General features: G+C 35.1%; 10 protein-coding genes and 1 non-coding gene across 11 annotated transcripts; 8 read left to right on the top strand and 3 right to left on the bottom strand. All coding sequences in view use genetic code 12, as the record gives it.

Annotated features, from left to right (window-relative positions):
• Nucleotides 1-14: 14 nt before the first annotated feature.
• RJT21DRAFT_86196 (uncharacterized protein) lies at nucleotides 15-449 on the bottom strand (the record flags this gene model as incomplete). Its single annotated transcript, XM_064885463.1, has 1 exon — nucleotides 15-449. One exon carries the CDS (start codon nucleotides 447-449, stop codon nucleotides 15-17), a length of 435 nt encoding a protein of 144 aa, XP_064737849.1.
• An 830-nt stretch (nucleotides 450-1279) lies between these two features.
• RJT21DRAFT_t104 lies at nucleotides 1280-1361 on the top strand. Its single transcript has one exon. It is a non-coding gene; the product is annotated as a tRNA-Ser (tRNA).
• Nucleotides 1362-1658: 297 nt separating this feature from the next.
• Nucleotides 1659-3876, top strand: ARX1 (putative hydrolase). Its single transcript, XM_064883375.1, has one exon. The coding sequence runs from the start codon at nucleotides 1692-1694 to the stop codon at nucleotides 3393-3395; it is 1704 nt and encodes a 567-aa protein (XP_064737848.1). The 5' UTR covers nucleotides 1659-1691; the 3' UTR covers nucleotides 3396-3876.
• Nucleotides 3877-4521: 645 nt separating this feature from the next.
• RJT21DRAFT_114676 (uncharacterized protein) lies at nucleotides 4522-4920 on the top strand (the record flags this gene model as incomplete). The annotated part of the gene is made up of 1 exon (XM_064880266.1): nucleotides 4522-4920. One exon carries the CDS (start codon nucleotides 4522-4524, stop codon nucleotides 4918-4920), a length of 399 nt encoding a protein of 132 aa, XP_064737847.1.
• An 899-nt stretch (nucleotides 4921-5819) lies between these two features.
• BMH1 (14-3-3 family protein) lies at nucleotides 5820-6599 on the top strand (the record flags this gene model as incomplete). Its single annotated transcript, XM_064884968.1, has 1 exon — nucleotides 5820-6599. The coding sequence occupies one exon, from the start codon at nucleotides 5820-5822 to the stop codon at nucleotides 6597-6599; it is 780 nt and encodes a 259-aa protein (XP_064737846.1).
• A 570-nt stretch (nucleotides 6600-7169) lies between these two features.
• RJT21DRAFT_114674 (Septin-domain-containing protein) lies at nucleotides 7170-12452 on the top strand (the record flags this gene model as incomplete). Its single annotated transcript, XM_064880265.1, has 2 exons — nucleotides 7170-8385; nucleotides 9358-12452. The coding sequence occupies 2 exons, from the start codon at nucleotides 7170-7172 to the stop codon at nucleotides 12450-12452; spliced, it is 4311 nt and encodes a 1436-aa protein (XP_064737845.1).
• Nucleotides 12453-14233, bottom strand: RJT21DRAFT_121144 (fungal specific transcription factor domain-containing protein). Its single transcript, XM_064881990.1, has one exon. It carries the CDS (start codon nucleotides 14125-14127, stop codon nucleotides 12616-12618), a length of 1512 nt encoding a protein of 503 aa, XP_064737844.1. The 5' UTR covers nucleotides 14128-14233; the 3' UTR covers nucleotides 12453-12615.
• A 4529-nt stretch (nucleotides 14234-18762) lies between these two features.
• Nucleotides 18763-21413, top strand: ECM33 (Ecm33p). Its single transcript, XM_064881989.1, has 2 exons — nucleotides 18763-19000; nucleotides 19860-21413. The coding sequence occupies exons 1-2, from the start codon at nucleotides 18937-18939 to the stop codon at nucleotides 21059-21061; spliced, it is 1266 nt and encodes a 421-aa protein (XP_064737843.1). The 5' UTR covers nucleotides 18763-18936; the 3' UTR covers nucleotides 21062-21413.
• RJT21DRAFT_121138 (lipoyl(octanoyl) transferase) lies at nucleotides 21414-22430 on the bottom strand. Its single transcript, XM_064881988.1, has one exon. The coding sequence runs from the start codon at nucleotides 22363-22365 to the stop codon at nucleotides 21460-21462; it is 906 nt and encodes a 301-aa protein (XP_064737842.1). The 5' UTR covers nucleotides 22366-22430; the 3' UTR covers nucleotides 21414-21459.
• Nucleotides 22431-22653: 223 nt separating this feature from the next.
• On the top strand, nucleotides 22654-24360 carry RJT21DRAFT_114670 (uncharacterized protein; the record flags this gene model as incomplete). The annotated part of the gene is made up of 1 exon (XM_064880264.1): nucleotides 22654-24360. The coding sequence occupies one exon, from the start codon at nucleotides 22654-22656 to the stop codon at nucleotides 24358-24360; it is 1707 nt and encodes a 568-aa protein (XP_064737841.1).
• Nucleotides 24361-24508: 148 nt separating this feature from the next.
• On the top strand, nucleotides 24509-25462 carry COQ4 (ubiquinone biosynthesis protein; the record flags this gene model as incomplete). The annotated part of the gene is made up of 1 exon (XM_064880263.1): nucleotides 24509-25462. The coding sequence occupies one exon, from the start codon at nucleotides 24509-24511 to the stop codon at nucleotides 25460-25462; it is 954 nt and encodes a 317-aa protein (XP_064737840.1).
• Nucleotides 25463-25547: the final 85 nt, after the last annotated feature.

The raw sequence follows: 25547 nt of genomic DNA, 5'->3' as shown, positions 1-25547 counted from the left end.
TTTTCAATTCAATTTCATTCCTTCTTTAATCCATTTATAGTAGCAACTAATCTTCTAGCATGTTTATAGGTTCTAAATTCTAATAAATATATTCCTTGCCATGTTCCCGTAGCCAATCTACCATTAGTTATAGGTATACTTAAACTAACACCAACAACAGTACTCTTTACATGGCCAGGCATATCATCAGGTCCTTCATCGGCATGTATATAATCATCACCTTCTGGTGCCACTTTATCAAGTGAATTGGTCATATCAACCCTAACATCAGGATCGCAATTCTCATTAAGTGAGATCGCAGCACTAGTATGTTGTAAGAATAAATGTAAAACGCCAACTTCATAGTTCTTAATTTGGGGAAGATGTGATAAAACTTCGTCTGTGATGAGATAACTTCCTTTGCCCCGTGCTGCAAGTGTGAATTTCTTCTGTTCCCATGTGCTTGACATTGTAGATACTATTCAGGTAAATAAGTAGGGCAGTCTTTGATAGAGCAATCTAGGGGAATTTTTTATACGCACAGATTTGGTGTTGCATATCGAGCGCGACCAGTTGTCTTAACTAGAAGTATTTCAAAAGGCCATCAGTACCATTAACAAATTTAGTAATCATTGTAACTGTTTAGTCGACGTAGATGTACAGTAGATATATCAAAAGGTATTACTTGAACATGGTTTATATGTGTTGTGTGTCCAGGTGTGGGAATGATTATTCAAATATTGCAAATTTTGTAAAAGTTTTGCAGTTAATTCAGATTAAAGTTAGAAACATGGTGCTATGAAAGTGCAAATTTTACATTCAACTATTTCAAAGTCTATATTTGAATAGAATACAAACTAAGCATAAAGTAGAGTAGTAATATCGAAGCTTGGCATAGCCTTAATCATAAATACACGGCAGGTATAACACCAAAGGTTTACATGCATTTTGCACAAACAATTTATGAAAATAAAATGCAGACTCTTTTTAATTTTAATACTGAAATGGATTAGCATTGTAATAAGAACTACTAGAGATTATGTAAAATTCACAGAAAGTAGTATGAGGACGTTGTGGGATACAAAAGTTCACTGGCATGTTTTTAATAAATACAGAGATAACTTCACAACCAGAAATTCAACACATCTCTAATTAGCTTTAAATCAAAGCCAAGAACCAATAATCATAGAAATCCTTTCAAAACATCAAAAAACCATTAATTTCGGGCTCAATTGGCAAATTTTCAAAAATAAATGTAGAGCCTTCATAAAAGCACTTTCGAATTATTTTTCTAAGAAAAGGCAACTTGTCCGAGTGGTTAAGGAGAAAGATTAGAAATCTTTTGGGCTTTGCCCGCGCAGGTTCGAATCCTGCAGTTGTCGCCATTCTTTTTTTTTTTGAATTTTTTTTGAACCCTTAGTACGACTAAAGCACTCGTCCTAAATACCTAATGTGCATTTAAATAAAGTAATTACCAACAATGTAAAACCATCACATCTCTACTACAACTACTAAGATCGAATGACAATAATGAACGTTTTCTGTGATAAGAACAAAATTCTATGACAATCAAACATACATGGTAGCGCAAAGACAAGACCTGCAGAGAGAATGAGATGAGTGGATCTGAAAAAAAAAATTTCAATGCTTTAAAGTACTAGCAGAGGTACTATAATTCAATATTATATAGAACATTGTTACCACATTCAAGAATGGAATTAGCAGTTCGTCAAGAGGACGCTGATGTGTTGTTGAAAGAAAAGAACGTACTCAATGAAAGTGTGTTGGACAAATATAGAACCGGAGGACAGATTGTTCAAACAGGATTAAAATATATTATTTCATTAATTAATGAATCATATCATTTAGCAAGTAGTAATGGACAACCAATAAGTGTTCAAGAATTATGTATATTAGGAGATTCATTTTTAATTAATTTATTATCTAAGGTATATACTAATCAAGTAAGAGAAAAGGGGATTGCTTCACCTACTACTATTGAAGTTAATGAATTAGCTAATGGATTTTCACCAGAATTAGATGATGAAGGTCTGTTCTTTTTCACTGCTGGTGATATTGTTACTATTTCTTTAGGTGTTCAAATCGATGGATATACTTCTCAAGTTAGTCATACTTTAGTTATTTATCCACCAGGTATTGAAATTAATAATGAAATTAAACCTGAAGGTCCATTATTAGGTAGTAAAGCTGATGCAATTTGTGCTAGTCATATTGCTACTGAAACTTTAGTTGGATTATTAGGTTTAGCATTAACTCCAGAAAAATTACCTGAACAAATTAAAAACGAAGGTGGTATTCATGGTTCAACTATTAGAAATATTGTTGATTCTATTGCTGAATCATATTCATGTATTGTATTACCTGGATCAAAAGTTAGAAGAGTAAGAAGATTTTTAGCAGGTCAATCAGAAGGTATCGTTGCTGAACGTGATTTTAAGGGTGTTGTTTGGGATGAATCTCATCAAGAAGAAAGATTATTAAAAAAGGCTCCAACAAGTCAAGAATTAATTTTAGCTGATAATAAAGTTAAACCAACTAGTACTAATAATTCTACTGCTATTCCAACTGATGAATTTATTGTATTACCAGGAGAAGTTTATCAAATTGATATTAGAATGTCTTCAATTGCTGATTTTAATGAAGTTGGTTTAATAACTTTAGAAGAAATTGATCAATTTAGTGGTAAAAATAATAGACAAGAATTTAATAGTAAAAGTACTATACATATCAGAGATTTTGCAATTAATCATCAATTAAAATTAAGAACTTCAAGAAAATTATTAACTGAAATTGATAAGAATTTCTCTGTATATCCATTTAAATTATCATATACTTCCAATCATTTCCCAATTAACTTAGATAAAGATATACCAGAACAAGTTGAAAATATTAAGCAAGATTTAAAAACTTTTAAATTAGGTTTAAGTGAATTAAATAATAGACATTTAATTAAATCAAGACCAATTCAATTAACTAAATTTATTCCTTTAGAACAAATTTTAATTAGTTCTAATCCAACTGGTAAACATGGTATTGATTTAAATAAACCAGTATTACCAGGTATGGAAATTCCATTACCACAATTAGGTATATCATCATTGAAATTAAAGTCATTATTAAATAAACATGGAAAATCAGTTCCAAATGTTAGAGAATCTACTACAGTTATTATCAATAATGTATCTAATGGAGAAATCATTAGATTAACTGGAGGATCTAAATCTAGTTCTCCAAGTTGGGTTCATTCTCAATATCAATTAAAGGGAGCTTATGTTGAATCTATAAATCAAATTGGTCAATTACTTCAAGATAAGAGATTTGGTATTAAGGTTAAAGAATGCTATCCATTTAAATTAAATAAAGATAAATCGGTTGAAACCATGCAATTAGATTAAATAGCATATATATATAAACCTTGAATTTTGTACATTATTTAGAGCTTTTAATAGTTACTATTCGAATAAAATTGGCATCTATAATTTATTGAACACTTGATCTATAAATCATTGATTTCCATTTGTAGTATAGAATCATCCCAAACAGGCAAGAAATACTCACTTGCACAAAATATAAATATAAATACAAATGATTTCATCATCGGTTTTGCAGCTTAATTTGGCTTATTACAATCTATGTTCAATATGTTGCAGCAAAGGCGGTTTGGCGGTTTGTTGATCTTCACAATTTCATATTAATAATCATAAGATCCAACTACGTAATGTAATTACAATAAGTTATCGGTCGTGAGACGATAGCACCTTTAAGCACTACCCCAAAAGAGTTATTTTCTTCCACAACTGGATTGAAAATTTTACATCTCATCAAAGAATTAGATTTATTTTTAGTCTACATAATAATACTTAGCATATGAATGAGACATACGTAGTACATATGTAGTAATAAACTCGAAGGATCCAACCTGTAATTGATTCACCCCTCATTTTTTACAGGTTGCCCAAGCCAGTGAGTGACCCGCAAACTGGTATGTAAGTACGCATTTTGAACTGCAGGGCACGACCCCCAAAAAACAGCAAAACAGTTTAAAAAATTTATATGGAAGCACTAACTATTTACGACTATTTATATACCACTACACCCTAACCAACTTTTTAGAAAAGTATCAAGATATAATCAATCAGAAAAATGTATGTTATCTATGTAAGAAACAGATTATGACAATTGAATGATGAATTGACTTTGTTGAATGATTGATTGATGAGATAGAATTGAACAATTGAAGGAGTCAACTGATTCAAACAAATTAGTGTTGACGGATCTGATCTTATTTGATCTAATTGATATTGAATGTGTAATGCATGGTTAACATGAATCTATGAAAAATGGATTAACATATTCTTGTAGAAGATCTACTCATACTAATTAATTATCATCAGTGATTGCCCCTTTAACTCAACAAGATATGACATTAATCCCTGATTTAATCCATCAAATAATCAACTATAAATCCGCACAACCATATAATTAAACAACCAACGAAATCAACATACTTATCTACACTTAATGTCTGTGACTGTTAATAAATCTACAACTATTCTCAGATCATCATCATCAAGAATCACAACATTGCTTCCAGATCTACTACATTATTATAGCTTCACCCACGCGATGAAAGAAAAGACCAATTGGTATTTCTATACCATTTCTACAACTCTAAACTTCTTCTACAATATTCTTTGGAATCTCTTCTTACTTTATATTCACAATATCGATGGATTCTCGTGTTTTGATCCATCTATAGCAGTGCCGCTGGATGCCATCTTCACTGTTTTGCTTTTCTACTTATCCTTTAAGGTGGACGCACTCCCTTTCCTTTTTTGTCTTATTTTTTTCCCATTTTCGTCATTTCCTTTTTTGGATTTTGTCAGTCTCACTCGGACAATTTGTCTTTGTTTCTTTTAGACAAATCAAGAATGGCCAGCTTTTTGTTTTTTTATTTTGTGTCGGGGTTATTAGTACTGCAAAAAATCCCTCGCCTTTCAAGGAATTAACTATTGATGTGTGGGGGTTTGCATACCATTTTTTCGACATTTTTGTTTGTTGCCCAAAATATGGGCGAAAGGTGGGTGGTAGGTTGGATATGCGGTGAGAGTGACAATTTAGTGTGAGTTTTTTCGAAGTCCTCACTAAATTTTGTTCATTCATTGATTTACCTCACTCACTGTCATTCACTCAAGTTAGTCGGCGATCAGGCAGTCAAAACTTTCGTTCTCTCTCCTTTAAATAATTTTCTTTTCTTAAATTCAATTCCTTTTCTTTACATTTTAAGGTCGAGTCTTTTATCGTTTAAGTGAATATCTATAGAAGTATGTTTGTGGTTGCTATACCTATGTTTTGATATCATAAAATTAGTTGATTAATGGTTTATTTGATGGATTTAAATCGCACTTTAATTATTGTTTACCCTTTACATTTTATATCAAATATGTATGGGGAATTTCGATAGAATCTAATTGATATCGTGATTTGAATTAGAATCAGTTAGATTCATTCTAAATTAGTTGATAATTTAAAGTTATTACCAATTCATCATTCATTTAATTGATCTGTTTAATAATTTTTAAAGATTGTAATTACTAACTTAAAATTTTTAGTTTATCGTATTGTATTTTTGTTAATTTTTGTTATTTACATTAAGTTACAATTCATATAATCATTTATATTATTTTTCATCATCTCATATATCATTGTTCAAATTTTGTATCAAACAACTGTACCCCTTTTACACATTTATAAATTTTTTATTATCAAAGAATAACAATAAAGTTCATAATAATAACTCAGAAAAATACTATTAAACAATGCCTGCCTCAAGAGAAGATTCCGTTTACCTTGCTAAATTAGCTGAACAAGCTGAAAGATACGAAGAAATGGTTGAAAATATGAAAGCTGTTGCTTCATCTGGACAAGAATTATCAGTTGAAGAACGTAATTTATTATCAGTTGCTTATAAGAATGTAATTGGAGCTCGTCGTGCTTCATGGAGAATTGTTTCATCAATTGAACAAAAAGAAGAAGCTAAAGGTAATGAAAATCAAGTTTCATTAATTAGAGATTATCGTTCCAAGATTGAAGCTGAATTATCTAAAATTTGTGAAGATATTTTAAGTGTATTAACTGATCATTTAATTTCATCTGCTCAAACTGGAGAATCTAAAGTATTTTATTATAAGATGAAGGGAGATTATCATAGATATTTAGCAGAATTTGCTGTTTCTGAAAAACGTAAAGAAGCTGCTGATTTATCATTAGAAGCTTATAAATCTGCTTCTGATGTTGCAGTTACTGAATTACCACCAACTCACCCAATTAGATTAGGGTTAGCATTAAATTTCTCAGTATTCTATTATGAAATTTTAAATTCCCCAGATAGAGCTTGCCATTTAGCTAAGCAAGCATTTGATGATGCCGTTGCTGATTTAGAAACTTTAAGTGAAGATTCTTATAAAGATTCTACTTTAATTATGCAATTATTAAGAGATAACTTAACTTTATGGACTGATTTATCTGAAGCACCAGCTGCTAGTGATGAAGTTAGTCAACAACCACCATCAGAAGTTAAGCCAGAAGAAGAATCTTAAATATAACAATAAAGAAAAGAAAATAAACAAAAGAGAAGAAGAATCTGAATTATCTAAACTAACTAAATTAAATAAATAAATTAAATTGAATTGAATTGAATTAAATTAAACTGAATTGAATGAAATGAGGAGGTAATCCTGAGTAAGTACTGAAAGAGTTAGAGTCAACATTTTTAAGTGATTGTATATTATTCTTTGGTTACTTCTTAGTTGTTATTCTTACCTTATTATTATTATTTTTACTACCTACTTATTACTTATTAAATGTTGTTATTATCAACCAGTCTTCATAGTATTTCTATATATTGTTACCTTTGATTATTCTACTATTCTATTTTTATTTATACTACTGTTTTTATTACATTTTTATCATTATCTATTACTCTATTACTCAATTCGTCTAAATTATTACTAAGTACTGCGGCACGGGCCTTCCTCCCCGAAAAAAACAACGCGTCCTCAAAAATTTTCGTCTGAAACTGGCATGGTGTGAATCAGCATTTTTGTTGATACTTATCAGTGTAACCAGTAACCATTGACAGTAAACATAATTAGAGTAAATTAACAATAATGCCTGAACCAGTAGGAATCGCCAATTTGCCCAATCAGAGACTTAAGATTGTGTCTCAACAAGGAGCTACATTTACTATTATGGTATGTGGAGAAAGTGGATTAGGTAAAACGACATTTATTAATACATTATTTGAATCATCATTAAAACCTTATGTTGAACCACAATCAAGACATAATAAATTTTCAGGAGCTCATCAAACTGTTGATATTGATATTGTTAGAGCTATATTAGAAGAAAAAAATTTTAAAATTAGATTAAATATTATTGATACACCAGGATTTGGTAATAATGTTAATAATCATGATAGTTGGACTCCAATTATTGATTTTATTGATGATCAACATGAAGCTTATATGAAACAAGAACAACAACCTTTAAGAGTTGAAAAGAAAGATTTAAGAGTTCATGCATGTCTTTACTTTATTAGACCAACTGGTCATTCTTTAAAACCTTTAGATATTGAAATTATGAAAAGATTACTGACAAGAGTTAATTTAATTCCGGTAATTTCAAAATCAGATACTTTATCTCCAAAAGAATTAGCAATTTTTAAATCAAGAATAAGAGATATTATTGAAGCTCAAGATATTAATATTTATACTCCTCCATTAGAATTAGATGATCCAGCTGCTGCTGAACATGCAAAACAATTAATTGAATCTATGCCATTTGCAATTATTGGTTCTGAAGATAAATATGAAGTTGATGGTCAATTAATTAAAGGTAGAAAATATCCTTGGGGAATTGTTGAAGTTGAAAATGATCAACATTGTGATTTTAAAAAATTAAGAAGTTTATTATTAAGAACAAATATGTTAGATTTAATTTTATCAACTAATGAAATTCATTTTGAATCTTTTAGATCAATTAAATTAGGAGGTTCATCAAATGGTGATGAAGTTAATGGAGAAGGAGAAGCTAATGGAGAATTAAAGGATAAAGATGAAATTACTAATGAAAATGGTGAAATTATTAAGAAACCTAGTAATATTAATAAGAAACCTAGACGATTACATAATCCTAAATTTAAAGAAGAAGAAGATGCTTTAAAGAAATTCTTTACTGAACAAGTTAAAGCAGAAGAACAAAGATTTAGACAATGGGAAACCAATATTGTTAATGAAAGAAATAGATTAAATCAAGATTTGGAAGAATTACAAAGTAAGATGAAAACTTTGGAGGATCAAGTTAAGAAATTACAGCTTACAAAGCGTTAGTATATAAGAAGAATGTAAGTAGAGTAAATATGAAACTGTTTTATTAATTGATAAATTAATTGATATAGATGAATCAATTGTAGTAGTAACAGTATCTAACTGACCCAATACACATATTAATTATATAGTACTAGCACTACATATCCAACTACTGTATGATTAGTAATTGAATCTTTTTTTAATCTGTTCTACATTTACTTGTAAATTGTTCTTGATTTAGACCGACTATGCTACATAATATAATTCATAATATTGTTTAAGGATTGTCTGTTTGATAAGCCCGAGGGATTGTTAGGGTACATCTGAATCAGCATAAATATCCTGTAGATCTCACTGTGCCTCTGTATTACTGTGAGATTCACGCTCAGCATACTACGCACTTATCACTACTGTTTCACTACTGTATCACTACTGTAGTAACTTAGTCTACCACATACGCATTCTACTAGTCCAGTATACTCACAATTGTTCGTAGTCACTCTCACTACTAACTAAACTACTACTGAGTCTCACTAATTCTCACTAATTCTCACTAACTCTCACTAACTCTCACTAACTCTCACTAATTCTCACTAACTCACTAATTCTCACTAACTCACTAATTCCTAATTCTCCCTCAAATTCCTCATCGTCCGGCTATCGACGGGAAAAAAAATTTAGCCGTGTTATACCCAAACCTCTTCTACACTAACTATCCATATTGTGCTAAGTGTACTGTATTATACAGTAGTTCACGGTGTGTCAGTAACTCATAGACCTAGCTGCAAATTAATTGCCAAATTTTCAAATCTTAAAATCCACTTGTTAGCTAATTACTGACTCATGTCGTCACTACCCACTGAGGCTCATTCCCTCTACGACGATAATGCCTCTGCCAATAGTAGTACTACTGCTACAAATGCTAATGGTGCGGCTAATAGTTCTTCCAATTACCACCACTTGAGCAGTGTCTCACCTCCATCTGTAGGTCCTGAATCACCTCCTCTAGCTGGAGGTAATCAGAAGTATAAACGTAATTACCGAGCCTGCTTAAATTGTCGATTACGGAAAGTTAAATGTGATTTGGGTCCTGTGGATAACCCTCGAGAAGGTAAGTGTGCTCGATGCCTTAGGGAACGGAAAGAGTGTGTATTTGTAGAGTCTAAAAGAGGAGGACTGGGTAATGTTTCTACAGGGAGGAAGAAGAGAAAAGTCGACGAGGGAGAGTTTAGTGGATCAGAGGGGGCAGATACAGAGCCAGAAGTTCATGTTCAAGTGCCTGTTCAGCCCAAACCTATACCTCGATTACCTCCAGTGGGTGATATGCTCAGCCAAACTGTTCGACCACCACCAGTTCCTCTTTCTGACGTGAGACAGACCCAGAAACATCACCACCACCATCACCAAAACCACCAAAATCAACATCAACAGAATCATCAGAATCACCACCAACAACAACCGCAAAACCCCCCTCCCCAAGATGACTTCCCTTCCAATGCCAACAAGAGCAACAACGACCATTTTTCCACTATGGAAGGTGCACTTGTATTCCTTGCCAATGCAGCTGGGACCATTGCCAAGGCTGATGAAAGAGATAATATTGATGCTCGAGTTAAACATGCACAGTTAGAAGCTTCAGCGCATTCTCGAGGCTCCTCCGACGATGTGACTGGAGTGGCTACACCTGACGATAAGTCTGGGGTATCGCCAGTAGCTCATGTCAGTAGTGGAACACATACTAATTCAGGCTTACAGTCTACTGAATTCAGTCTGTCAGCTCCTCAAACGACCACCAGCTCCCAGTCATCAGTACCACAGTACATACGCCCTAATTTATCCCAGCGTATGACTATGCCCGCTGCAGAAAACGCATACATTGTCCGTCCCAGGGGGTCTAATAAATTATCCAATATTGAATATATTGGTGGAGACAATGGGATATTAACAGAGGATGAAGCTGAACGACTCATCCAGCTATTCTTCTCCACTATGCACCCATTCTTCCCGCATTTACCGACATTTCTTCATTCATCTAAAGTACTTTCAGGTTACCCTATTTTACTCTGTGCTATTCTCACTATTTCATCTCGGTATCATCCGTTTGAAAACAATGCAGGTACTACAGCGGGGGGAGTACCTCGGAATATTGAAGTCCATGATCGATTATGGTTATATGTTCAACGGTTGATCTCTCAGACTGTGTGGGCAGAAGCCAGTACTAGATCCATAGGGACGGTATTTGCATTCTTGTTGTTTACGGAATGGAACCCTCGAGCTATTCATTGGCGTTGGTCTGACTATGCCAATAAGGCAGATGATGGGAATGATGAATTAGGAGGGTTGAGTAATAACAGTAACAATGGTAATGGTGGTAATGGTGGTAATAGTAACGTTAGTAATAATACCAACAATAACAATAAGTCGGGAGATGTTAGTAATTTGGCCGGTTTAGGAGCCATGCGACGCAGTTACCGAATGGCCTGGATGTTGATTGGGTCAGCTGTTCGTCTAGCTCAGGATATGGGGTTTATGGAGATCAGTTCTCGGACATTTCTAGCCACTCACATCGCCGAGATCAATTCCGTAATGAACATCAGTAGACGGTCTATGTTGGGTCATTCCCTCTCGGAGGTGGACTTGGATGAAGACGATATCTCTGAAGAAGCATTGGCCAAGTCAGAGGATATGGAGGATCGGATCTTGAACTTGAATGAAGAGGAATTGAAGAGACTCTCGACGGATTCAACGTTGCGATTCACACTATCACAAAAGGCACAAGTAGAATTACTTCAGATCATTTCTATTGGCCATGAGTCTCTCTATGGGTACAGAGCCCAATTGGGATCATTAACTCAACGTCAGAACTTATCTGTTTTGAATTTGATTAGTCCCCTCATCAATAATTGGGGTCGTAAGTATAACCATTACCTTGTACCTTCTAGTCATAAACTTCTTCGGAATGTATCTAATCTTCAGGCACATTGGCTAAATCCCCAGTCTAAGATCAGTCGAGAGATTGCTGATAGTATTGAGAGGGAACTGTTCTTGTTTGAATTCAATTACGTCAAGCTTTACATCTATTCGTTAGCATTGTCTCCTTCGCCTCGTTCACTTAATGAACAGAAAAGGAATCGTAAAGGGAAAGTCACCCTTAAGTTGGATGAGATCTCTAAATCAGCCAAATACATTGAGCAAGCATTCAAGTCAGCCAATGAGATGTTACTGTCGGCTCATCGTGTACATCGGTTGAAGATGTTACGGTTTATGCCTGTCCGATGGTTGACGCGTATGGTTAGAGCAGTGGCATTTATCGTTAAGTGTTACTTGACTATCACAGCCCATAAGAATGGTACTAAGAACATGACATTGGCCGATACGTTTGATGCCACTATCTTATCGCTCAGTTTGATCAGTGTGGATGAGATCATTCACAGTATTCAACGAGCAGCCATTACGTTACGTGACTGTTCACCGGATGAGTTACACTTGTGTACAAGATACTCAACAGTGCTTATGTACTTGTGTTCGGAGATGAAGACAAAGGCCAAGAACCTACAGGAGGTGAACATTGAGTATGATCCTATGGGAAGAGAGGCAGGGGCAGAGGTAGAGGCAGAAGATGCAGAGGATGCAGAGGAGGAAGAGGAGCAGTCGGAGTCTGAGACTGAGACAGATACTCATCCAGAGAGACAGGTAGAATCTGTGAGTCAACCCATGAGTCAGCCCATGAGTCAGCCATTTGTAGTACCTGTACCTCCACACACTCAGCCTCAGCCTCAGCCTCAACCCCATACTCAACCATATCCTGCCACAAACATGTACCAGTCTCTGTCCCAGTCACAGACACAAACACAAACACAACCACAGGCCACTGTCCCTCAATTCTCCTACTCAGTGTCCAACGAAAGTATCACTCCCAGCAATACTAACACTGGTAATGCTAGTCCAGTTCCTGGACTTACTGGAGAATGGTTCATGAATGATAAGAACATTGGGCTTGATTTTGTAGTGCCATGGATGGAATTGATAGAGCAGCAATTGCCCACAGCAGACTTTAACTTTGATGAGCAGATGTTGAGGTAGTGTATATTATAGAGTTTATTATAATACATGTTAAATTACAGCTATATAGTACAGATGGGAGTAGTTACATAGAGTAGTGATAGTACTTACTAGTAGTGTACTTGTGACTCTTTGATACAAGATATGTTTCTCTAGTACTCTGTAAACAATTAATTGTAGTCTTTCAGCTATTCCAGCTCTGAATCTCATGAACAACTTTGAAGAGTGCAGTCTCCATATATGGCGATGACTCACTCCGAGGCAAGTAAGTCTCAAGCAGTCCAAGCTCTCCTATGGACTGGAACGTCTTATTCAATGGTGACGACTTTAATGGGTTATACAAATTATCATGTGGTTTAGGAATATCCAATACTTTCTTCACATCAACATCTAAGTTCAATGAGTACTGAACTTCTGGAGTAGTCACCAAAAGTCGATTGATCTCTACCAACTTATCCATACAAGAGGCGGCATTGATATTACCTCGTTCAGCCATAAATTTAAGTAAGGCAATTCCCTGATCAACCTGTCGGAACTGAACTTGATGAGCCAGACGATGAGGTTGATGGCCAATACAGGAGATACTGATAAGTAGTATTAGAGCCAGAAACAAATGCTGAGAATCCCAGAATCCCAAGATGAAGACCTTCTCATTGACAAATAGATGACTAATGATATCTACCGTAGCACAAGAGGTGAGAATCCCTCGTGCCATAGTAGCTTCTACATCCTTAAGATTCTCCTTATCAATGATCGGAGATGTCGTCAAATAAGATGATGGATCCACCATTAGTGAAAGTAATGGTTTAGTAATTAAGATAATGAGTTGGTGATATCGTAAGAATAAGTTAGCAAGATTCCGACTTCCTGTGGTGGGATTTATAATAGTGGTAGTGGCAAACTGAGGATTCAAAAACGAATCCTCAAAGTTACGTATCAAGTCTTGAGAACTGGCCACAATATTCTTAAGCAAAAGCTTCTGGTTGAATTGCAGAGTGTTGATATAGTTGATAGAGAAAGTTCTCATATTGGGCCCATAGATGAGTCGAACAAACTTGGCCACGTACTTGGTGAGATGAACATTTACTTCCAAGATATTGTTATCAAAGTTATGGTTACCCACAAGCGGAGACATATTCTCGGTGGGTAAGTCTACATCAGTATCGGTGAATTGGAAATGCACAGTCTTAGTAGCCCAGGTGGTGTCGATAACAAATACAGACCACCATAATTGTTTAGCCTTTTCATAGAAAATGAGGTCGGATTTCTTGTTTAATGGTTGACGATGATACCCCAACGCTACAGCTGATCTAGCGGCAACTCCCAAGTAATTATACACTGTACTGTAACGATTCAAATTAGCGGCATAGAATCCCAAGAGTAATGCACTTTGAATGAACTTAAAGTCTACGCCTTCTCTCGTTAATGGAAAGAGATGTTCAGCTAGCAAGTAGTATTGCATGCCTGGAAAGTCCTTGATCGATGTGGAAACGATGTGGGTGGCTAGGAGTTGTTCTCCAAAGGCAAATATGATGAATAGGTAGCATAGTGAGAGCTGACATATCAGGACTGCTGGATCATACGGTTGGTGAGCCAATACAGTATACGCTCTGTCGAGGATATCACGGAGTTCCACAATATCTACAAGATAAAATTCTGACGAGTATGTTGAGTATATTTTATCAACAAGCGTCATAGCCCTCTGTTTGTCGGGCAAGAGTTGTTGACATACTTTTAGTAGATCGAGCTTTAAAGACTCGTAACTATCGACATTCAATTGCGAGTAGAAGTCTTCAAAATTGACATTGGTAATGGGAAATTGGTCTGCGGTGGTGGAAGCAGATGAGATCGTCACCATGGATGCAGAGCCTGGTGAAAGGAGGGTTGGCTGATGAGGTAATTGTTGAGGCTGGGGTTGAAGTTGAGGTTGAGATTGAGGTTGAGGTTGATACTGGAAGTAATGGGTAGAGGCTTCTTCACGGAAAGGCATGGATTCTTGTGGAAGGACATGATGCTGTCGAAGCATATTCTCTAGCGACTCTACTCGATCATGGAGACGATTCAAGTCACTCTCCATAATGACAATCTTCCGGTCCTTTGTTGGATATACACAGGCTTCTGGTTTACTAATGCTTTTGCAATTGGAACATGCTGGTTTCTCTCCTGAACATTTGATTTTGGATAATTTACAACGAGTACAGGCATAGTGGGTACGACCAAATACCTTTAGTGGTTTTGGTTTCTCATGGAGACTGTTGGAATTGGCAGCCGAGTCGTCACTCATTTGTGGAGTAATGATAGGGGGATGCGAAGGGGTTATTGTGGGCCTATTGGGCGGCTGTTAGGGGTAGTGACAGCAGCGTGAAGGAATAAATTTCTGACAACAGAGCCACTTGGCTACGGGTTATATATCCACACGAATAATCGATACGATTTTTTTTAGGCTAAAATTCCCGTTAGGCTTTTTAGGTTCTGGTGGTTTGGGTTAAAGCTGTGGGACGCCGATTGAAAAATTTGGCAGCATAATTATTTTGATTTATTATGTTATTTTATTTGTCTTATTTGTCTTTTTTTTGGTTTTATTTTTTTTTTTATTTATTTATTTTATTTATTTTATTTTTCAGTGCTCTTTTTTATTTTTTTTATTTTTATTTATTTTATTTGTTATTTGTAACTTGAATTGGTTTCATTTGCTATTTGTTAGTTCTAATTATGTTTGCTAGTAAATTCCAAATTGGAACACAAAGAAAGCATGTCGAAGGTCAGCGTGCAGTCTTCGGTGAAGGCTTGGGTGATAAGAGTCGCTTGTAGAGCTTACCGGGAGCTTGCTTGATCGTTACTGATCAGCAATATTGGTTATGTTACTAGTATTTTATTGGATTGGTTATGTATTACCTCAATGATACTTTCACTGTTCCTAGAAAAAAATATACACACGAACCACATATTCATAATATTATTAATATTAATGTCACAGTGCAATCCCAGCAACTTACGGGCTTCTATTGTCTCTTGGCTCGACATTCAGTTCCATGAATTATTTGTTCTCCGGTGAGTGATTTTCAATTCCATTTTTTTTATATAACTGCTTCAGCTGTCTGCTAATGCATCCTGTGCAGCTCCGACGTTACACCAAATGCCGACTGACTACCAACTCAATTTACGAATATTGAAAAATATTTCTTACTGTTACGGATAAACTAACCCAAAAACCGTGATCTTACATATCAGATAAATATTCGTCTGACCATTTTGTATTTAAAATAGTTTAAATATTAATCCACATGTTGCTACGAATTTGTTTATTGAGTACGTCACATGGGCGCTCAAGCGTTGTATTGAGTTGTACGGTGACCATAAATTATATAAATTATATAAATTAAATAAATTAAAGTTGTATTTTTAAAGAGGAGCAGCTATGGAAACCAAGCGGCGGTGGCGTAAATTTACAATGACCGGTAAAATTGGGAATCTATTACGAAAGACTCAATTTCAGACGTAGTCACCCACATTTCAGTTAGTCAACTCTGGGCTGCCCATAAGGATTTCCGTAGTCACCAAATCTCGATAGGAGTCATATCACGTGCCAAGGCGGGTCCCTACGATATACAAAAATAAAAGGGGAAACGCCTGCAATTACTAGATTAAGTAAAATGACGAGATGGACGAACCTGTGATGGTAATAATATTATGCTATCTGCAGTTAACTTCACAGATATCTGGCAAATAGGAGATAATAATCTCAAAAAGAAAGCCTCTATAAGAGTAACAAGTTAGAATCCAAAAAATATTCCCAACAATTGCATTAGATTAATTGACTTATCCAAGGAGGTGGAATATACAGAGTCTTATTAGATTAGTATGACTAAATTAAAATGAGATTGAGCCAAGCTTTGCAGTTAAATGATCCACTTACGGTGCATTATGGAATTCCTGACTTTTTTTAAACTTGGGGATTCATTTTGCATGAATATTAATATTTACGGAGGTGGTACGTTATAATCCGTGGAGTAGATGATAATAGCAAGATTTTTTTAGCCGTGCCCCGTCACGATTTACGCAAGTTCGTATGAATGGAATATAAATGAATGATAAATGAGAATTGAGGGGTATTTTGATTCGAAGCGATATGACTTGTCTCTCTAATAAAATCCCGTAAGTACGAAAAACTCTCCTCATACATAGGCCGGTAACATATTACTGAACGTGTAATAGATTTATTCTATGACATACATTACTCTAATCTTTTCTTTTTCAATTAAGAAGCTTTAATGTGCTCTTGTCGCATTATTCTTTATAGATGATAGAGATGAATTGCTTTGGTTAGTGATTCTCGTAAACATTATCAAAATCTACAAAAAGTATTTTAAGCTTGGCGTTCATAACTAAATAAAATAGAGCGAGTAGCAAAAAGATTACAGTTCAAGAAATTCGGTAAGCTCCAAACAAGGTTGCACCGAGAATTGATCAGGGTCTATACTACAATTAAGCTATTTGTGGTCATATTTTGTCTCTATTATGCAGAAATAGGGACAAGCGATTAAATTGAAAATCATTACTTTTCTCATAAGTCGCAGAGAATCTACCAATTCCCGAAATAACATAAATTACAATTGCAAGCCATATTTGGTACTGGTATAACTTCTTCTAGTTTTCTTGATTTTTTGATCTGAATCTTAAATATAGTTGACATATCCAATCAAGAAAGTCGAGGCTTTTCTTTACATGTTCCATGAATTTGAAATTAAGTTTCAAAGTTTGCACTTACCAGCATTGAATTAATGAAAGGAAGAATGTCATCCTCTATTGATCATCAGTCAAGCGAGAATTGAAGAACATTCTATTCTAAACCACAAATTCCCTTTGTTATAAGGTATGTAACCTTAAAATGCCGGCATCAAAGTAAAGTGATACATTAAAGAGGCACGAGCTCTGGGCTTACGTAAAGATAAGGAATTTTACATACAAGTCCAGTTGTAACTTGATGATAAGAAGAAATCACCAAATACTTAAGGAATATTAAACAAAGAGGAATCACTTTACCATAAATTGGGCTATGAGTTTGTGTAATAAAATCTAATAATAGCAACAATGTGCCTCTTTAGATTTTCTCCTTCTTTCTGATATTTTCCTTCGTTTTCTTCACCCCCTTAATTGGTTATAAGCCAGCATTTTGTTTGGTTTAACAAACCTTATTATCATATGATTATAATGGTCAAACAAGCTTCATGACAGTAGATTGCTCTGACTGTGAATATTGTTTATATTGTTAACTCACACACTATCGTCTACTTTGTAGTTGCTCTCATCGTCTAGCAATGAGAACAATCAAAGATAATTCAGGCTTATTATTTCTAATTGCAAAATTCATATTAATGCAAGCACTCCAATAAGCTTTTTTTTAAGAACGCAATTTCAGTACCATCATGATGTGTCAATGCTCAAGTGGTGAACATGCTCCCCCACCTTATAAAGACAATACTGTTCGTACAAACTTAGTCAATCGCTCACCCTGGCATAACTCTATATTTTATTTTTTCCTGTCTTACATGCATTTAAATTACTAGCATATTGTTGATTTCCTCTTTGGGACTTAAAATAAACAAATAGTTTATTCCGGTTCGAGTATTTGGAGTTCCGAGGGCAGATCAAACAGTGCTGAAAAACTAAAAAGGTTGAACAAAACCTTTTCTCGAGGCGGCTCTCTTTGAATGAAGTAATGTTCCCTGACACAGACTTTACATTGAACCCTAGATAATATTAAACTTTCCTATAGTTAAGAACCAAGATTGGATTGAATCGTTGAAAAAGTTAATTAGAGTACCTTTTTTTGGTGCCCCTACTGGAATTATAGTAAAAGACTCCTTCTTACAATTTCTTTACAATTGCCCAGAATAATCTCTCATCATGCCCACACCTTAATTTACTTATCATAATGACTGCAATATTTTCTTGTGTTGAGTATATTCATACACAGAGATTCGGTCGGAGCCCCCCTATTTTATGCTGCGGAAATAACTCACCAAACTAGTTTTAAATAATACTCTAATTTCTAACACTCATAGTTTGTATAATAGTCAATATCCATAATAATGGTGAGAGTATCTTTAATAGCAATAGGTAAATAATAAACATAAATCTTCGCATACAATAAGAATAATAACTTTGTGTTTCCCCCTAGCTGTGCCTATACCTCTAAATCGCCCACTCAATTTCCATGCTCGTTCGTCCCTAAAAAAATTTCCCACATTTCTTTGACTGAGGTTCAGTAGTATAAATAGAAATTTTGTGTAAGAGTTCCGCTTATTCAATCCTGTAAAAGCCCTTGAATTTTTAAATTCCTCTGATTTCCAATTTTTACTTCGAATTTTTTAATTTGTTGAACTTCTTCTTCTTTCGTTTTTTTATAAATCACTAGTCTTTTCAATCAAGTCCTTTCAAAGTCCATTTGCAACTTCACTTTCGCTTGTATTAGTTGTCTGAGAAATAGATAGAAATTATTAGGATGCAATTCAAAAACGTTTTCACCACCGCCGCTTTGGCCGGGTTAGCTTTAGCTGCCGATAACAGTATGTATTAAAACTTTTACATTTTAAATAGCCTGCCTTTATATTGAGTTAATGTCCAATGGATTTCCATTGGATTTCGGTTATTTTCAGAGGTTTTTAGACTGGCTCACTTGGTAAAGTCAAAAGATTGACTTTTGATGTCAATAAGAAATGAAATTGGAATTGGAATTCGAACTAAATGTGGTCATTGGACAAAGAAGCTTGACGTCTTTCTTGTTTCGTTATGTTTCGTCCTTTTCTCATATGTTCGGTAATTCATTCTTTAATTTCGTTCTTTGAGCCGATATTACCGACTGGCACCAGCACCCATCGGCGTCGTCAATTTTTAGGGATTGACTCGAGCAATCCAAGGATTGACTCAGATCATGATGTCGGACGATGCTGCAGATTCATTATTAATGTTCATGTTAGCTTGACATTAATCTGCATTGAAGAAGTGGCTCAAAATGAGGAGGAGTCAAAGAATAGGGAAAATAAAATTAGGGCATTTTTTCGGTTAAAGAGAATTGGGCTTTATCATACTAAGTACCTTTGCTTTGCCCTTTCAAATTGGCTTGCTATTTATGCTTAACGGCTATGAATGGTTATGTCAATAGATTATGCGAGATATTTAATGATTTAGTGTGCCATCACTAACCTTAATCATAATTAAAATTCAATTTTTGCCGTGCATCTAAATTAGTTTTTATACATGCTTATGATTTCCCTTTTCCAAAGTCGGAAGAGTTTGAATTTCGAGGGTAGATCAAAAAGGCGTCAAAAATAAATAATGTCTGAAAAATATTGACTCAATATACAGGAATGCGGGGACTGCCTATTTTGGTATTCAGTATTGATATACTAACAATCTAATTTCTAGACTCAACTTTAACTACTGCTACTCCTTCAGTTGCTAGTGCTTGTACTTTCTCAGACTTTACTGCCACTAACTCCGCACAAGTTGCTCAAGTTTCTGCTTGTGCTACTGCTGTTGGTGATATTACTATCCAAGGTACTGCCTTTGGTGGTATTGATCTTACTGGTGTTCAAGCTATTTACGGTAACCTTACCGTTCAAAATGCTACTCTTGCTGTTACTCTTAATGCCCCAACTTTACAAATAGTTTCTGGTACTTTAGAATTAATTGCTAACACCATTTTAGCTACTGTTAACTTTGCTCAATTAACTACTGTTGACACTTTACACTATAACGCTTTACCAGCTTTAGAAGAAACTGGTTTAACTACTGGTCTTACTTCTGCTAACAGTGTTATCATTGAAGACACTGGTTTAACTTCATTACAAGGTATTAATGTTTACAAGTTAGCTACTTTCAATGTTAACAACAATGGTGACATTGAATCTATTGACTCTGGTTTAGAATCCGTCACCAGTCTTTTATCCATTTCTTACAATGCTGAAAAGGTCGATGTCGTTTTAGACAAATTAACTTCCGTTAACAACCTTAACTTACAACAAGTTAACTCCTTCTCTGCTCCAAACTTGACTTCTATTAATGGTTCTTTATCTGTTGCTTCAACTTCATTAGATACCATTGAATTAACCGAATTAAAGTCTATTGGTAATTCATTAACTATTAGTAAAAATGACGACTTGGATCAATTAGATTTCCCAGTCTTAAGTTCTGTTGGTGGTGCTTTACAAATTTCCGACAATCCACTTTTAGAATCTTTCCAAGGTTTCCCTAACTTGACTCAAATTGGTGGTTCTGTTAACATTAACGGTACTTTCAACAACGGTACTTTCCCAGCCTTAACTAAGGTTGCTGGTGGTTTTACTTTAAAGACTGATGGTGAATTATCATGTTCTGAATTCCAACAATTGAATCAAAATGGTGACATTAAGGGTGACAAGTACTATTGTTCTGGTGCTGGTGGTGCTTCATCATCTTCATCTCACAAGAGTGGTAACAGTGACAGTGGATCTTCTACTGCTTCTGGATCTTCTGCTTCTGGTTCCTCTACTTCTTCAAGCACCAAGGCCGGTGACGCTTCATCTAATTCTGGTAAATTAGCTGCCGTTGTTGCTGGTTTTGCTGCTGTTGGAGCTGCCATCTTCTAAGGATCCTACAACTACTAAAAGAAGTTATCATCACTTCAATTGCACAACAAAATAACAGATTAAAAGATTTCTAAAATAGATACAATAATATTCAAGATTCATCATGCTTTATTATCATCCATTGATTGTGACTTACTTTTTTTATAGTGTTCAAAATTCCTTCATCAACTTTAAAATGAATTATTATCAAAAAAACTCTGCTTTATGCAACGCTACTTTGACTTTTGTATATGTCTCCTCTATATATAATTTTATGTTTTCCTTATAATCGTCTATGTTTTTCTCCGTTATCAATTTGTTCTTCTCCTGTCAAGTAGTGCTTAATATTATTAATTTCAATTTAATTATTTATTGTAGAAAATGGTATACTATACACTTCTCTATCTATGTACAAGTTATTACTGTATCTCTATGTCATCTCCACTTTGGTGCTGAACTACCTCAATATTCAACAACTTGGCTACTTCCCTAGCATACAAATCACCCACTTCCTTAACACTAAGAGATGTCAATTCGGGTTGTAACGTTTGAATAGATGTGGCAGTGGTATTCGGTAACCCACACATCTCAAACGTATTTAAGAACTTCAAGTCTGGTGCAACGTTAAGGCCAATCCCATAAGAAGTAATGGCTCTCTGAATATTACAACCTACACTAGCAATCTTAAAGTCATTCTTAGCCATCCACACTCCTGGATTCTCATTGGTATAGCTATCTAAGTCATAGTTCTTCTTCAACAAGTTCTGAACCGACTTCAATAAGACCGAATCCACAAAGCATCGAACTGACAAATTCTTGAACTGCTTTAAGTCCAAAATGAGATACGCCACTAGTTGACCCTGCCCATGCCAAGTGATCTGACCTCCTCTTTCTAACTGATGATATTTACATCCCAAACTTTCAAACTGAGCGATCTTTTCAACCATGGAAGGATCTTGCTTCAACTTCTTCCCCCCAGTATATACATTCTCAAATTCAAATGTTAATAATGTTGGACTGGGCTTGATATCCAAGATCTTAGTAAGCAACTCATTCTCATAATCATTCAAAACTAAACCTTGAGAAGCCGCAATCAGCTTCTGTTTTCGAATCTTACTCTCGATCTTCTTGAAGTCAAGATTGGCATTCACCATCATATTCTGGATGGCTTGTCCCTTGTCGAACGGAGTAATCCCATCAAAGTGGATATGCTTCAACGTCTTGTAGTTCTCTATCAACGGTACAAACTTGGTCGAACATGACGCCCCACCAGCACTCACGGAACTGTTGAACCTTCTCCACGCGCAAATGGCTCCTCTGTTCATTCTGCCACCAGTAACTCAATAACGTTGCACACTTCGTGATACTACGCACTGTCAAAAAATTTCTAGATTATAGTTCTCTTTGTCCTTTGTTTATTGAGCGATACACCCATAAACGATTTGGTCATGCCACAGGAGACAACTGATAGAAAGCCATTGCTTGAACCTGCACCTATCAAGACTACTGTATCAACATTAGCAGGACTACAGTTCACTACTAATCAAAAGAATGCGCAGACCACCACCGTAACTACCCCCACAAATGTATCGTCTAAATCATCCACTATCAACATGAAGTCCAAACCTTCGACTAATCTAAAACCTACCAACCCCATAGTTCCTCCTAGTTTGAAATTAACTAGTTCACCTATTCCATCAGGATTTAAAATCAATAAACGTACTATAGTATCCAATGATTTCAAGCCTAGAGCGAAAAAGCTTATGGCTGATTCATCTCCAAACTCAACTACTGATAATGATACATTAATTACATCTACAGAGGAATTCAAATTCCTCTACAAATTGTTTGTACCCAACAAGTACTTAATTAAGAATAATAAGATGTCGTTAAACCATTTGCTAACTCATTTACCTCTTATTATTCCATCGACTTATGATAATAAGAAGGACTATTCGCCATTGAATCTTCAGATCCATTTATTTCTCAGTACGATTATGGTCAAGTATGTCAATTCATGGTATTTAACCAAATTAAACACCGATAACTATGATGTTTTACAATTAATTTATCAAGTGCTTATGGAGTTTGTTAGAAATTTTAGTTCAAGAGTAAATAAAGTAATTAAAAGTGAGGTAACTTTATTCAATCTAGTGGATGAAATATCAGTAGCAATCAATACTCATATCTTGGATTTGGTTAATGACAATAACCGATATGACTTGAAGATATTTGATGAATATTACATGAATGCCAATTTAAAGAATAGTTTTGCCTACGATCCTCATAAGGATTTACAGACCATTATCGAAGATTATTTGGAGAATAGTCATATCATTTTTGAACGTAATACTGATCCATTAACATATTTTAGGATACTAGTTAAAAATATCCTTGAGGTGATATACTCCAATGATTCTCCCGTCAACCCCTTGTCATCCACTATAATTACAAATTTAACTATAACTATCGTTAGTGATCTTGTGCTATCGATTATATTCGAAAAGTTGTCATCACCAAATTTCATTCTTAATGATGTAATAGGTAATATAGTTGATTTAGTCATAGATTCAATAGATGCTAGGACAGCATCCAATAAACAAGTTAAGGCGAAACAGGATACTACAACATATTATGATAAAGTTCAATTTTATATAACAGCTGCATATACAAGGTTGAGTAGACTTATAGTCTCCACGAAATCAGTAGAACCGAAATCAACCTCCAAAGATACACAAGTTGATATTTTTGGATCAAGCGTATTTCAATTAGTTAACACTATTGGTAACTTATCGGCCAGGAAGCCGTTAGTTTCCAGCATAATTAGTATTGTTGTACAACTGCTTCAATTAAATTCGTGGATCTACAATAAAGTGAATTCCATTTTCTCAGCATATGTCATGAAGAAATTGATCCAATCACCCATACTAGGCGAGCAGAGTCTCAGTGGACTCATTTCATCTCTCAGATTAAACATCTTCTACAAAGAATCTACGGAGGAGCAGGCTCCTCTGTCTCCAGATTCATACACTACCATAGACCAATTGACAGAAAAGATCTACGACTTGATTAAGAACAAGATTCCCCAGTCGTTCGCAAACCCTATTATTAGTCCCCGTTATTCGTTTTTTGGTCTAGTGGGTGAGAACGACCAGGACTTGAAGGTCCGAATCCGGCGAATGTTGGTCATCTTCAACTACAATGCATCAGCAGCGTATGATAACAACAACAACATCAACAGCACATGTGACTTGAACAAGCTATTGATTGTCAATATATTAGATACCATAGTTAGAAACCTATATCCCGAGTTAACGTAGTAGTTATGTTAATGGTACACGGCAATTTTGCAACTTAAAGCTCGTAGTGCGCTAAACGAAAAAAAATGGCGTGGAACCATTTCTCCAGTTCTGGAGAACTTGAAAGTAACAAAGTAAGTAAATACATAACTTGTGTAGACAGAGCTTAATGATCGGGAATAGAATTGCCAGTAGAGGTCTGTTGAGTGTAGCCAACCTCAGTCAGACAAGACAATTTGTTCTCACAGCAGCAGTAACGGCAATTGGCTCGTTATTGTTTAGTGAGAATAATCGTTTAGCTCTGAAGATGGAGGAAGGAGAGTTACATAACAAATTTAACGAAAGAAGGCTGAATGTAGTAGACAAACCGTTGTTTACTCGTCCACAGCCAAATTATCCTGGTCATATACCATTGTATACATATGAGAAGCTTTTAATGTTTGTAGGATCTTCGATTGGATCGTTTTTCCATCCAGAACGGAATGAATTCATTGTAGCACTTGGAGAATCCAGTGCCATTCTGCCTATATTACGAGCTTTACAAAGAAAAATGTTGGCAGATCCAACTGGGAGACAGATACTTAGAGAAAGACCTCGAATGACATCTACTTCATTGGATTTAGAGTATTTAAGACAATTACCAACCAATTCTATTGGTAACACATATGTAAGATGGTTAGATAGAGAAGGTGTAAGTCCCGACACTAGAGTACCTGTGAGATATATTGATGATGAAGAATTGGCATATATCTATCAACGATACCGGGAATGTCATGACTTTTACCACGCTGTGACGGGATTACCTATAATTATCGAAGGAGAAATCTCAGTAAAAGTATTTGAATTCATGAATATCGGAATGCCTATGAGTGGATTAGGAGCATTATTTGCTCCCTTACGATTAAAAAAATCGCAAAAGGAGAGGTTATATAATATATACTATCCATGGGCCGTTAAGAGTGGTCTAAACTCTAAGCCTCTCATCAATGTGTACTGGGAAAATATCTTAGAACAAGATATTGATGAGTTTAGAAAAGAGATGGGTATAGAAACACCCCCGGATTTAAGAAATTTACGAAAGGCATACTTTGAAAAACTAAAGAAGGAAAAGAAAATAGTCTAAGTATATATAAAGTAAAACTCTGTTAATTCTATTCTGTACATAGTTAATGATATCTCAATTGACACATTTTCCATGGGATGAGCCA

This window comes from Scheffersomyces amazonensis (assembly GCF_036850825.1).
Source record: "Scheffersomyces amazonensis strain UFMG-HMD-26.3 chromosome Unknown RJT21scaffold_4, whole genome shotgun sequence".
Lineage (NCBI taxonomy): Eukaryota > Fungi > Ascomycota > Pichiomycetes > Serinales > Debaryomycetaceae > Scheffersomyces > Scheffersomyces amazonensis.
Note: the sequence above shows the minus strand (reverse complement) of the source record. Positions and strands in the feature narration are given on the sequence as shown.